Genomic DNA, 12,621 nt, shown 5'->3' with positions numbered 1-12,621 from the left:
AGTAAGAGTGACAGCCACAGAGTGGAGGAACAAGGACAGGGCCTCCTGGGACCATGCCTGATAGAGAAGGAGGGCTGAAGGGCACAGCCACGGCTCACATGCAAGTCCCAAAGCCCACCATGAGAAGCACCTAAACCTGCTTACACCAGTCTTCTTGGGGCCCTTGCCGGTCAGGGCCACAGAGCAGGCTCCAGGCATCAGGGAAAGCCCAGAGCAGGAGAAACTGGGTGTCCTGGGTCCCAGGGCGAGGGACAAGCAGGCCTGATGCTGGGAGAATAGCCTTTCCAGGCCCAGCTCCGCCCTGGTCGTGCCACCCTTCCCTCCCCCCACCCAGAGCCCTTGGGGGAACCCAAAGCTCACTTTTGACTGGAAAGGGAAAACTGAGGCTGAGGGTACAGAGAGGACAGAAGGAAGGCAGCAGTCCATGCCACCCACCTCCTAGGACATGTCTAGGCTAGGCTGCTCCCAGCACCCAAAGCCTCCAACGTGCAGACCCCGCAGGGCCTCAGGAGAGCTTCCTGTACCACTCCGCAGGGGTTTTCCCCTGGCACTATGCTCACACAACAGAGACCAGCCAGCAGCAGCCTCCCTAAGGACCCTGGAAAGCAGGTATGGAGCAGCCGGGCCCAGGGGCTCTTTCCCAGGGAGCTAAGTATAGAGCCCCACAGCTACACAAGGCACCATGATCCCACATAGTGCCTCTGCTGAGACCAGCAAAGATAGTCCTGTCCAGCAGAGGAAGCACCCTGGGCAGGGTGGAGGGTCCAGGCCAGGTCATCCCTTCCTACAACACCAAACCAGGACAGCCCAGGCTGCGGCTCTGGCAGACCTTTCTGGGCACAGCTGCCCTCGGCCCTGTAGGCTGGCCCTGAAGCAGGCCAGTGCTGGCACTCAACACAAAAGCGGTAGAAAGGGCTCCCTCCCGGAGACAGAGACACTTGCCTTTTTAATAGAACCAATTCAAAACTCTGCTACTCCATTAACCCAAACCAGAAATGTCAATCCCATTATTCTAAGCATTTTCACAGGCATGCAGCATGTCTTCAGCCTCAGGCTCCTTTAGACTGTTCGTTGGAGCTGCTCACAAGCACAGCCACTGTGGGGCCCTGGGCCATCACCCAGGTGCCTGGGGACTAGAGAGAACCAGGCCCAGCAGACAGCAGCCCTTCAACACCCGCTACCTCCAGTCTCTTGGGTGAAGGTCCAAAGTGTCCTGGGCTCCATGTTCCAGGGAAGGGTAGGGGGAACAGGCAGCTCACCCCCCAGGAGTTGCACACAGGTGGCTCTGAGGCGTGCCCACAGCCATGTGACTACCTTAGAAGGTTGCTTCTCACCTGAGGAGGGCAAAGCCATCCTAATACCCACCTGGCCAGCCCATGGGATTGCCTTTCACACCAACCCTTCCCAGTCTCATCAGAACATCAGCAGACATGCTGGGCCCTTCTCCAAAGCCCACAGGAAGGCCCTACTGGCTTGGGTTGCGCTGCCTTTGCCCCGTCCATGTGGGGCCCTGCCTCCAGAGGAAACTTCTGTGAGTCTGCCACCACAAATTCACCCATTCTGGACAGGTCTCAGAGTCTCAGTGTGTCCCAGCAGTGGCTGCTCCTGAAACCGCCTGCCCTATTTGTCCACCTGCTTCCTGACTGCCTTCTTCCCAGGAGACCTGTTGTCCAGGTCCCTATAGGTCCCCATAAGCCACTAAATCTACACCCCCATTGCCCTTGGTGTCTGGGGACACTCCCAGCTAACCTGTAACAGGATCCAGCCTGGGCTGAGCCAAGTAGGGCCTCTGCACACCCTCAGGGACCAGAGGGTGAGGGCACTTCCAAGGCAGTGCAAGACCCAGGTGAGGACCATGATGGAAGCAATTCAGAGAGAAGGGAGCACCGGTCTTATGAGGATTCACCAAGCTCCTCTCACAAACACACCCTCTGGGCACACCAGGAGGCTGTGGGAGTCTCAGTTCCAGCTGGTCTTGGCAAGGCACACCCTGGCATGGACTAAATGTCTATACCCTTAAAGTCCCTATGCTGAAGCCCCAGCCCCAGGGAGAAGGGATTCAGAGGTGCAGCCTTTGGGAGGTGATGAGGGTTAGGTTAAGTCCAGAGAATGGGGACCTTGCATGAGGAGACCCCAGAGAGCATGCCTCACAGCCTCTCTCTCCCTTTCTCCCTCTTCTTCTCCCCTTGCCTATGAAAACTGAAGTACCCCAGTAAACCAGAACAGGCCCTCGCCAGACACTGAACCTGTGGGCACCCTGATCTCAGACTACCAGACTCTTGAGCCATGAGAGGTGAATGCCTGCTGTTGAGTTGGGCAGCTGGTGACGCTGTCAGGGCCACCACACACCAGGGAGCAGGCAGGAGGCAGAACAGAACTGTGGCTGGTGACTGGGCTGTATGGGCAAACCAGCTCATTAAGGAGACACGTGGAGGGGAGCACACAGGAGCCAGGGCCACCGCGGCAGGGACGCCTCCCGTCGCCAGGCTGAATCCTCTTTAATGAGACGTCACTTTGGAGAAGCGTTTCAGAGCCTTTCAAAATCTTGGCCTAAACCTCGTCAAACTGCACAGAGATTACTTAAGATTTACCGCTCAGACACAAAATAAAATAAAATAAAATAAGGCAGCACAGCCAGCAAGAGCCCTGTGACAGGACCATTTGTAGTCGGATGGAAAAGCTCCCGATTCATCTGCTTAAGCACAGCAGCTTCTGTTTATTTCGCACTTTCATGTCAAACGAATTTGGAGAGAGAAAAAAAGTGACAGGCAGTTTAGGGATATAAGTCACATTTCAGCTTCAGTTCAGATTAATGAACTTGCTGGGAGCTGGCGACGACACGGCAAATCCACAAATCTTGGGAACAACAAAAAACGGACTTGTGCATGTGAGCCTCAGTCCTGGGAAGCGGCTCTGGTGGGACCCTCTGCTGGCCTCTGCCTGTGCACCTCAGACCCAGGCCTGCATGGCCGGTTCTGGGTCTGGCTCCCTGGGGACAGGCCCTGTGCCCAGGCAGCAGTGCTGAGTACAGTCCTCAGGGACTGCCACAGGAGCATGGGGGAGTGCAGGGCAGCCTGAGCTATGGGTTCCCAAGGACTGGACCTGAGCAACAGCTCTGTCCTGTTGAACCCGTTCAGTCTGGTTCCTCAGGCAGGAGACCGGCAACTCATTCAGCACAGCAGTCTGATCCCACACAGCAGTCTCCTGGGGCTGGGTGGCACATGGCCAGCATCACCCCATCATCAACTGTCCCTACACCCAAGCAGCCCCAAGCCCAGACATCTGCAGGCCAGGATGGACGCTGAACCACCGACACTGCCTCTCAAAGGCAGAGTCCCATCCCAGAACAGGCAGCAGTCCCCTTCGCCCTCTCTCCCTCTGTCCCTGGCCTCGACATGCTCACCTGGTCAAGGTTGCAATGGCCTCAGTGGGCACACGCATCCTCAGAGGAGCTGGCTGGCAGCACTCAGGAGAACTAAGGGCTCTGCTCAGCAGCCTCTGGCCTTCTGTCTGAACAGGGACAAACACTGACTAGCTGAGACAATCTGAGGCCACCAGCTGACTCTCCCAGATGACCTTCTGTGCCCGTCGTTCCATGTCTAGTGCAGACAGTACCAGTGGCGGGAGGAAAATGCCCATCCCTTCCTGTAAGCGTGGCTGTCAACACAGCCCACAGTGTCTGCCAGCTTCCTAAGGGGCTGAGAGCAAATTGCCTCACAGGGCAAAAGAGCAGCAGGGTCAGCAGCAGTGGGCAGTTATGCCACCAACCATCTCAGGCCCCAGAGCTGCCACGTGTGAAGAGAAGCTTCTGCAACTTCTCCAAAGTGGAGATGATCACCCTGTGTACTCTCCCAAAAGAGAGTAGCGCTGATGGCCCAGGGCACAAAGGACCTCCACCTCCCCAGCGCAACAGCGAGGCTTACAGAGGGGTCCTGAAGGCTCTGGCTGGTCCAACAAACCCACAGCCTTCCCAAGGCCCCTTTCCAAGTTGTGAAAGCCCTGGCACTCAGCAGGGAAGAGAAGGAAGGGAGGGGCACAGAAAGGCCCCAGGACAGGATGGGCGAGGGCTACCATAGGCTACAAGAGAGGGGCTCCAGGGGACCTGCCCAGGCCTCCCCATAGACTGTGCTGCCACTTCCCTGTCCCCTCCTCAATCATCAAAACTCCAGGCCCTTAGAGCTACAGGCCTTGTCCCATGCCTCCCACCAAACTCATGTCTGGCAAACCTCCCCAAGGAGGGCAGGAACAGGCTTCAGAGCTGTGTTGAGCCCAGGAGGCCTGCTCAGCACGTGGCCAACAGGCTGCTCACCAGGCCCCACCTGACTCAGGCAGGTGCCCATGGCCGCTGCACTCATCACCCACCATCCTCTCACAAAGGCAGAAGCTCCAAGAGGAAAGAGGTTTGCCTATGGTAACGCAGCCTGCGTGGGATGACAGTGCCCTTCCCTCTGGAGTGACTGAATCAGCTACACAGTGAATGTCTGCAAAGGGTGGGCAAGTGCCCCACACCTGTGCTTGCACTTGGCCACCGGCCTTCCACCTCACTCCCACCTGTGTCGATGCCTCCAACCCCACTGAGGCCTCCAGGATGGCTGCAGCCTGCCTCCCAGGGTGGGGACAGAGCTCAGAATAAGGAGAGTTCTGGTGGCAGCTCTGCTTTCTTATCACTGCACTATCCTTCAATCCATGGTAGCCTGAGTCCTGGTACTGCCCAGAGAGGGGCAGAGGAACCTGCAGGATCAAGGCCACAGTGAGGCGAACCTGCCAACCACATGCAGGTGGCCCTGCCTCCCAAGGGGTGCAGGCAGCAGCTCAGCCGCTGAACCCAGAGACAGGCTCTTTCTGCCACCTCAACAAGCCAGGCCCAGGCGCATGTAGCCAACAGCAGGTCAGGCAGCTGGCTGGAAGCCACATCAGGGAATGGTGACCTTGGGCAAAGAAGGCTGAGCCCACTGGCAACCACTCTTCCCAGGCATCCAGAGACCTGCACCCCTCAGCTCAGTTCCCTTCCCCACCCCACCCCAGGCCCAGGGATCATAAGCTCAAGGGTCCTGGATGCCTGACAAGGACCAGGGTGACCAGGGTAGTCATGAAAGAGAAAGGGCCTCCTCACCCACCCTCCTAGGTGCTTCCATGTGCAGGAAGGACACTGAGGCCAGGAGCCCACTGGACAAGGACTGAGGGCCTCAAGCCATCCAAGAGCAGTGTCCTCCCTGCCTCCTGCCCAGCCACACTTAGAGCTGAGCCACTGCCTGCTCTCTACCTCATGAGCCACACTCTGCAGGAGATCATGCAACTCCAGAGTTGACGAGCATGGTGCAGGTGCACATGCAGCCACCCCCTTCCTGCTGGACTCGCTCACCGACTAGGGCCTGGCCCCAGGTCACTGAGGAAGGTCACCTCAGGCCCCTGGCCATGCCCCTGGGAGAAAAGGGGCATCAGGCCAAATGCCAATTGCAGGAGGGGAGGTTCTCAGGAGCTGAAAACCCATAAATCTGAACCTCATTCACAATGATCTGGGGCTCTTATTAAGTAAATTAATTTAAGTTAATTTAGCTCGATCATGACTCCCGATCACAGTGATTTAGTGAGGGGGAAATTGCATTAGGAAAGGCCATGCTCACCAGATAGAGGAACGGAAGAAAATTAGATCCACTTAGCAATGTGAATTAATATGGAAATAGCAGGTGTAAATTTAACCTTATTGAGAGAGTAAAAATTATCTTCATAAATTTGTAGAAATAGCCCCCAAGATGCATATAAATCTATTTAAAACAAAAATATTACAAAAAGTGCAGTAAAATTAATTTAAAATATACTTCCAGCTATTGCCTCCAGAAAAATCAGCAGCAGGGCCAACCCTAGTGTGGTCAGAAGTAAAGGAGGAGGCCAGCAAGCCTCAGACAGAAAACTGGGTGAACTCACCTGCCACAGGCCCAGGTCCAGACCCAGACAGGGCTCTGTCCATACAGCCTGCTACATCTCCTGGGATTGGCCTCAAGCCTGGAATCGTCTGGGAAGCAGCAGGGGCAATAGCCAGGCAGTCACCACATAGAGTGGTAGGCACCTGCATGCACCACCTGGCCCAGTGGACCTCTGCCCCTCGGCTCACCCAGAGCTGGGCTCTGCCACTGCCTGCTTCCCATCTGCCCACCACTCTGCCCCAGGCTGGAGGTAGGATGCCCCTGCTGCAGCAAAGAAAGGAAGGGACTGGGTCCTCCTGGGCCTGGCCTCCTGAGAGAGGTGGCCCATATTCTGGGCCTCAGAGGAGGCCCTAGGAAGGCAGCACAGGCTCCTCTGATGGGGCGGCCCCACCCGGCTCTCAGACACAGCAGTTCCTGCAGGCCAGCACGTACTCCAGACAGCGGAGGCAGGGCAAGGAGGAGGCCCCCAGTGCAGCCCTTGGCAATCGACATGCTGGCAGCTTCCAGGCAGGCTACTCAGGGACTGGCCTCCCACCACAAGTTTCTCTCTCAGAGATGTCCAAGAGCAGACCATCATGGGTCCCCAACTGCTGGGCAGTGTCTGCTTTCCGCAGCGCTGCATAGGAGGCCCCATCAGCTAACAGGCTTGCCAGAAACAGAGGAGGGTGTGTATACGTGCACATGCACATGCAGTACACACAAGCTGGCCACATATCAGGTGCACAAATTGCAAAACAAACAGAAAAATTAGGCTGTTTGCCAGCCAACATGCTGTACACCATGCGGTTCCCTGGGGCACACTCTGTCCCTGCACCCCTGAGACCCCAACCTGTAGCCCTCAATGCCCAAAGAGCCCAGGAGTCTGGACCAGGTCCTCCTACCTGGACAGTGAGAGCCGCCTGGCCCGCCAAGAGGGTGAAGACAGGGTGAAGGGTGGGGCGCTGAGAGGAGAAGCCGGGGTCTTCTTGACGATGCGGTAGCGGGTCTTAATCACCTTGCTGGTGGGTACAGTTCGCAGGGTGTGTACACTGGCCACTGCAGAGAAAAGTCAGGGCACGGGCAGGTCAGAGGAGGTCAGCAGGGGTCCTGGGGCCCAAGGCTGCCCTTGAAGTTGCCCTCACCAGCACAGCATCCCCTGGCTACAGCCTGGTCCTACAAGGCCCCATGGCTCCAGAAAGCCTGGTAGCCAAGGGTCAGTGTGGCCTCCAGGAGAGTGGGGCACAGGCTCCACACATCCTCACAGTCACCCCAAGCAGGATGAGAGTGCTGAGTGACTGCCTAGCCTAGGGGAATGCAGAAGTCCAGCAAGCCAGGTCCCAGCCAAGAGCAAGGTATCCAGGTGAGCATCCGCACCAGGAACCCCTACTGCCCGCCAGTCTCCAAACTCCAGGCTGGTCCAGGGCTGGGCAGGAGGAGCTCCTGCACTGTGCCCACAAGGGGGGCCAGATGGAGCTCCTGCACTGTGCCCCGCACGGGAGGCCCAGAGCTCACCTGCCCTCCAGGCACCCCCACCACCAGCCCAGACAGATCTATGTACTTGATCACTGTTTTCATAACATTCTGCAGGGCAATATCCACAACAGTTTTTTTCTTGCTGAATGTTTCAGGCAATTAGCAGGGATCTGTTTTGCCTGAGTTCCCTTCCACTTGATAGCCGGCAATTTCTCCATAGCTTCAAGGAACGAGTCTAATTGCCCGACTTTCATAATGTACAGCTCTAACTGCCCAGATAATTAAAGCTAACACGGTCACCTCTCGCGCTGCTCCCTCCAGCCCTGGGCACGTGGCCCCAAGCAGGAGCTCTGCCTGCTCTGCCTGGGTGGCCTCGGCTCCCTTCTAGTCTGTGCCCAGCTTTCCCCTGCCATGGGACCCTCACCTGCTCCTCAGGTCCCGCTCTACATGCAGGACAGCATGTAGACTCCCACCCAGTCCAGAGCTCTGCACCAGCAAACCTCCCTCAGCCCAGCCTCCCACGGTGGCACTGCAGCCATGCTGTCCTCAGGAAGGGCAGGGAGCAGATGAGACGATGCCCACTGTGCCCTCACCCATGCAGCCAGACATGCTGCTGCCCCTCCTCATCCAGATGTTGGCAAGAGCCCCGCCTTCAGCATCCCCCCAACTTCTTTTGGGGTTGTAGCCTCTCCCAGGGCCTCCATTAGCCCATATGCTGGGTGGGTCAGGGATAGAGGGCAAGGCCTGTCCCAGTTGCAGCACCTCAAGGGGAAAGAGTGTAGGGTGCACACTCCCAGTCTGGGTCGGGGGAAGGTGGGGCCAGGTGGCCCTGAGAGTGGTGGGCACGGGGGCCACTTCTAGTCCCGAGGACTGAAGGCACAAACCAGAGAGGGCTGCCCACTGAGGGGAGGCCACAGCAACAACTGGATGTGGCTGGGCTACACTCACCCCAGCCAGCTCCTTACACCTGCCTGGTTACCACACCAGCAACAGGAGCCCTCCACTCCCCTCTCTCTCTGCCTGTCCCCCCTTGCTGTCTCTCTCCACCCACTCACGTTTTCTCTGTGTTTCTCCCCTACCCTGCCCTCCACTGTTGTCTCTCTCTCTCTCTAAGCCTATGAGGAGAGTGACTCTGGGACAGTTGGGGAAAAAACAGGAACTTGAGAAACAGTGATAAGTCACAACACTTGGAATTCCCTGGTCCTCACCGAGTGATCAGTGCCAGTGAATCTTTAGCTCTGAGCTAAACATGTTTGGTATGCCAGGGACAGCCTGGTATATGGTGGGTGTCAATAAATAAATGTTCGTTGAATTGAATTTTCAAGGTCTTACAAGCAAGGAGATACCAACAAAAATCAATAGTGGCTAGTTCCAACTAAGAGCTCAAGAACATGAGATTCCTTAAGTTACCAATAACCCGAGTTGACCTCATCCCCCATGAGCCCAGCCTGAAAGCAGAAGGGCAGCCTGGGCCGGCTCCTGACTGCTTTGCTCTCTTTCCCCTTCTCTCTTGTGTGGCATCCTGCAGGGGTAGGGGTGCCACCAGAACACAGCTTAGGGTTCCCCCTGCCTGTTCCCCAGCCCCAGGGTGCCCAGGTGTGCAGGGAGGCATCAGGCCGCTCACCCGCCAGCTTGCAGCCACCTCTGACTACATACTACCAGGCCTCCCAGGGCTGCCTATGGTTGCTGCCGGGACACAGATCACAAAGCCGGACACACCCCTTGGAACCATGCAGATAGGTCTATAGCCCAGCCCAGCTTAGAGACAGGAGCCTAGACCACTGGGGCCTGCATTCCCCTCCTTAGCTTGGGCCAGGGAGTCCCCCAGACCTGACCAGGATCTACTCCCAGTCCCCAGTGTATAACATATCCTCAGCTAAATCTGCCTTATCCTGATCTCAGGGGTCAAAGTACATCCTCTCCACCTGGTCTGACAGATACTACCTTCTCTAGGAAGCCCCCTGCCCCTCTGTCCACAGGACAGCACTCTGAATTCTAGAAGTTCCTCCCCAGGTGGAACGGATAGGAGCAGCAGCCCCTGGATGGCAGCACGGGCCCAGGCCTCTGCCTGCCCTGTTTCCTGGGCATACCATCAGGCCAAACTTCTGCTGCACTGACTTCCAGCACTAACTTATTAGTACCCGATGATCCTGCCAAGGAAATGCAATGTGATAAAGCTGACTCCCTTTCAGAAAAGTGGCCTCTTGTCACTGGTCAGGGCTGGAAGTGTGCTTCCCACAGATCTCCTGCGGACCTGGAGGGCAGGCCTCCCATCAGAGTGGGACACAGCAAGGAGCTCACAGAGGTGAGGACACAGCCCTCACTGGCCCCACAGTGGAGCTACATCCTCTACCGCCTGCCCCAGACTACTTTGCCCTGCCCTTCCCAGATGGCCGCTCAGAAGCACTTAGCGACCATGGAAGGCACAAGGTAAAGAGACAGGTGGGCTGTGGGGAGTGACCTGGGCCAGGCCCCAGTGACAGGCAGGAGCCAGGGCTCCTAAGACTTTGCCTGGTGCACAGAGACTCAGAAAGAAGGCTGGGGCCTCCCCTTGGGCAGGAGGCAAAGCTGCAGGGCAGCTGGACAGTCAAGCCTGCAGCAGTCAGGAACAGCCTCGCCTTCCCCCGGGACACAGTCTGCCCACCCCTCCTTGCTGGCTGAGGGGTTTTGTGTAGATAATCATGTTATTTAGATAGGATGTTGGTTTAATTCCCTTCATTATAGACTCCCAGGGCTGTAATTTTTTTTCTCTGCATGATGTATCCCCCATGGCACGCTTCACTCAAATCAAGCCCCTTGTGCCTTTATTGCCGACGAGGCCTGCGCCACGTTATCAGGCCCACACACGCAGCCCTCTTTGCCCGCCGTCCAGAGGTCACTTCTAATGACTAATCGATCTCATTAGCTTTCCTAATTAAAAACTTTACTACCGCAATGGAAGACAAACTACAGAAAAACTGCTGGCATCATATTTGAATGGGATATGAGCCCCATCTATCAGAGGACTCCAGCGCCTGCCCACAGCGCTGCCCAACTGCAGACTGCAGTCTCCACCTCTCCCCCTGCTCCAGGCAGGGCTGGGGGCCAGCAGGGGCAGCCTGAGGGTGCCCCCAAAGCATGGCTGTGCAGGAGAACTTCATTTCCGGGGGGCAGATGAGGAGGGAGGCCACTGGGCCTGGAGAGGAGGGACTGCACAGGGCGGCAGGAGGGGAGCCCGGTAGTCAGATTCTACCCCACCACCCACTGTGCGCAGTTTGCGGGGGCACAGATCTGGCTTTCTCTCCTTGGGTGGCTCCACCACAGATGGCAGAGTCTGTCAGACTAAGGTCACACTCTTGATCTGTTTTAGTGCAGGCGAGAGTTGAGAGGCAGTTCAGATTTTTATGGAACCTCAAAGGGAAATAACCAGCTAAAGAAAACGAGTTGCTAATTTTCACCACTGAATAAGATGAAACTGGAACTACTACTTTGTGCAAAGAACTACTTGAGGCTGACGGCGAATCCGAGAGAGAAGAGGCTGCTCCCTCCCTCCTCCACCAACTAGCCTGGGACTAAATGCATCGGGCAAACTCTTGTTTCAGGAAGGTGCCTCCAGCTTCCTGTTCACCAGCCCCTGGACACCACTGACACCAGAGCTCCAGAAACAGGCAGGGGAGCAGCAGGCCTCTGTGCTAGGCAGCCCACAGGGAGACAGGGGGAGCTGTCCACACCGCCTTACTGTAGAAGTCCCTGGTACCAGCTGGGGGATGCAGACAACTAAGGAAAAGGTCACTGACTCCACAGAATTTGCTGGGGTCAGCCACGTGAGTCACCTGCACCAGTGGGCCAGAAAGGTAGAGCCTATGGGGAGTATATGACCTGATCAAAGCAGCCCCTGAAAACACACCAAGTTCCTAACAACAGGGGCCCTAGGGAGCAGGCCAGGCCCACATGTAGGCCGAGTGGACGGGGACAGGGACAATCAGGTGCCAACTTCTCAGGTCTCTGCAGTGTTGCCCAGGCTGAGGGACCTTCCTGGGCTGAAAGTGGGAACCAGGCCACCAGGACAACTGCTGGGCTGAGATTTTCTGCCTGGTCAGGCTTTCTGCCCCCAATTTGGTATGATTCAACTTTCTCTGTATATTGCCTAATCTGCTTTTCATCGACAGCCACCCTGACACTTCTTCAATATCTCCAAACTGTCTATGTACCCTTCACTGGCTACAGACAGTCCTAAAAGGCTGTCACGGCTCAGTCCTTTTAGAAGCCATATTGATTTCCGCTCTCCTGCTCCACACACCTTCCTCCCTTCCTAGTCCGCTCACATCCCAGCTGACAGCACCCTTTCCCATGGCCTCTGATGTCCCCACCAAGGGAGGGCCCCTGGGGCCAGCCCTACCCAACCTCTGGCCCAGGAGCCCAGAGCAGTCAGTGTCACAAGCCAAAGCAGCTTCCAGAGGCCCACCCTGCCTTCCCTGGCATTAGTGGTCCAAAGGCCTCTCCTCTCCCCACTCACCATTTGAAGTTTCTGACAAGGTGCCAGCTGTGTGCCCATGCCCTGAGAGAGGTGACCTGAGCCTGAGGTGGGGAGCAGTGAGCAGCAGCCATGGCACAGCTGGGTGGTAGACAGAGAGGGCACAGAGAACCTGGAGGAAGGCAGAGACAGGCTGGGCCTTGGACAGAGCACGCCGCCAGGCACCTCGCCTCCCCAGAAGGCGCAGGAGCCCCACCCACACCTCTCCTGTGCCGACCTCCCCTGCAAGGCTGCTTCCTCCCTCTGTCTCAGGCACCAATCCTGCCACCCGCAGCTCAGGCGGTACCTCCACACTCACAGCTGCAGGACCCTCAGGCAGAAGCCTCCTCCCAGAACAGCCTTCTCACGATTAGTCGCCAATCAGTGTGGTTACCACAGTGTTCGGCACTGCAGGGTACACCAGCAAGTGGCACCAGGAAGCGTCCTCCAGAGCAACCCTGAGCCTGGTTTGGAAGGGGCAGGAGGGGCCAGGGTTTCCAGGCACAGGCCAGGACTGGAGAAGTGCAAGGCCTTCAAGAAGCAGGGATAGCCCTAGGCAGGGGTGTCTTGGCTCCTCCTGGCAGAAGTGAGGAGGGAAGCCCGGGGTGGCTAGGAGCTGGGTTTGGTTCCCCACAAACACTTCTTAGTGTGTGCTCACCCAGCACTCAGTAGGAACCTGCCAAGCCCAGGCCCCCCATCTCCCACCCCTAGAAGCCTAGCTCAAGGTTCAGCCTAAGGGACTGTACTGTCCCT

General features: G+C 57.0%; 1 protein-coding gene across 1 annotated transcript in view; it reads right to left on the bottom strand.

Moving 5' to 3' along the window:
* The window catches only part of Zc3h3 (zinc finger CCCH-type containing 3), an 83,614-nt gene that overhangs the window by 45,337 nt on the left and 25,656 nt on the right, over positions 1-12,621 (bottom strand). The window contains exon 4 of the mRNA XM_047518898.1: positions 6,806-6,959. Coding sequence (XP_047374854.1) covers positions 6,806-6,959 — 154 coding nt within the window. The remainder of the gene's footprint in view (positions 1-6,805; positions 6,960-12,621) is intronic.

Source organism: Sciurus carolinensis, chromosome 1 (genome assembly GCF_902686445.1).
Source record: "Sciurus carolinensis chromosome 1, mSciCar1.2, whole genome shotgun sequence".
Lineage (NCBI taxonomy): Eukaryota > Metazoa > Chordata > Mammalia > Rodentia > Sciuridae > Sciurus > Sciurus carolinensis.
Note: the sequence above shows the minus strand (reverse complement) of the source record. Positions and strands in the feature narration are given on the sequence as shown.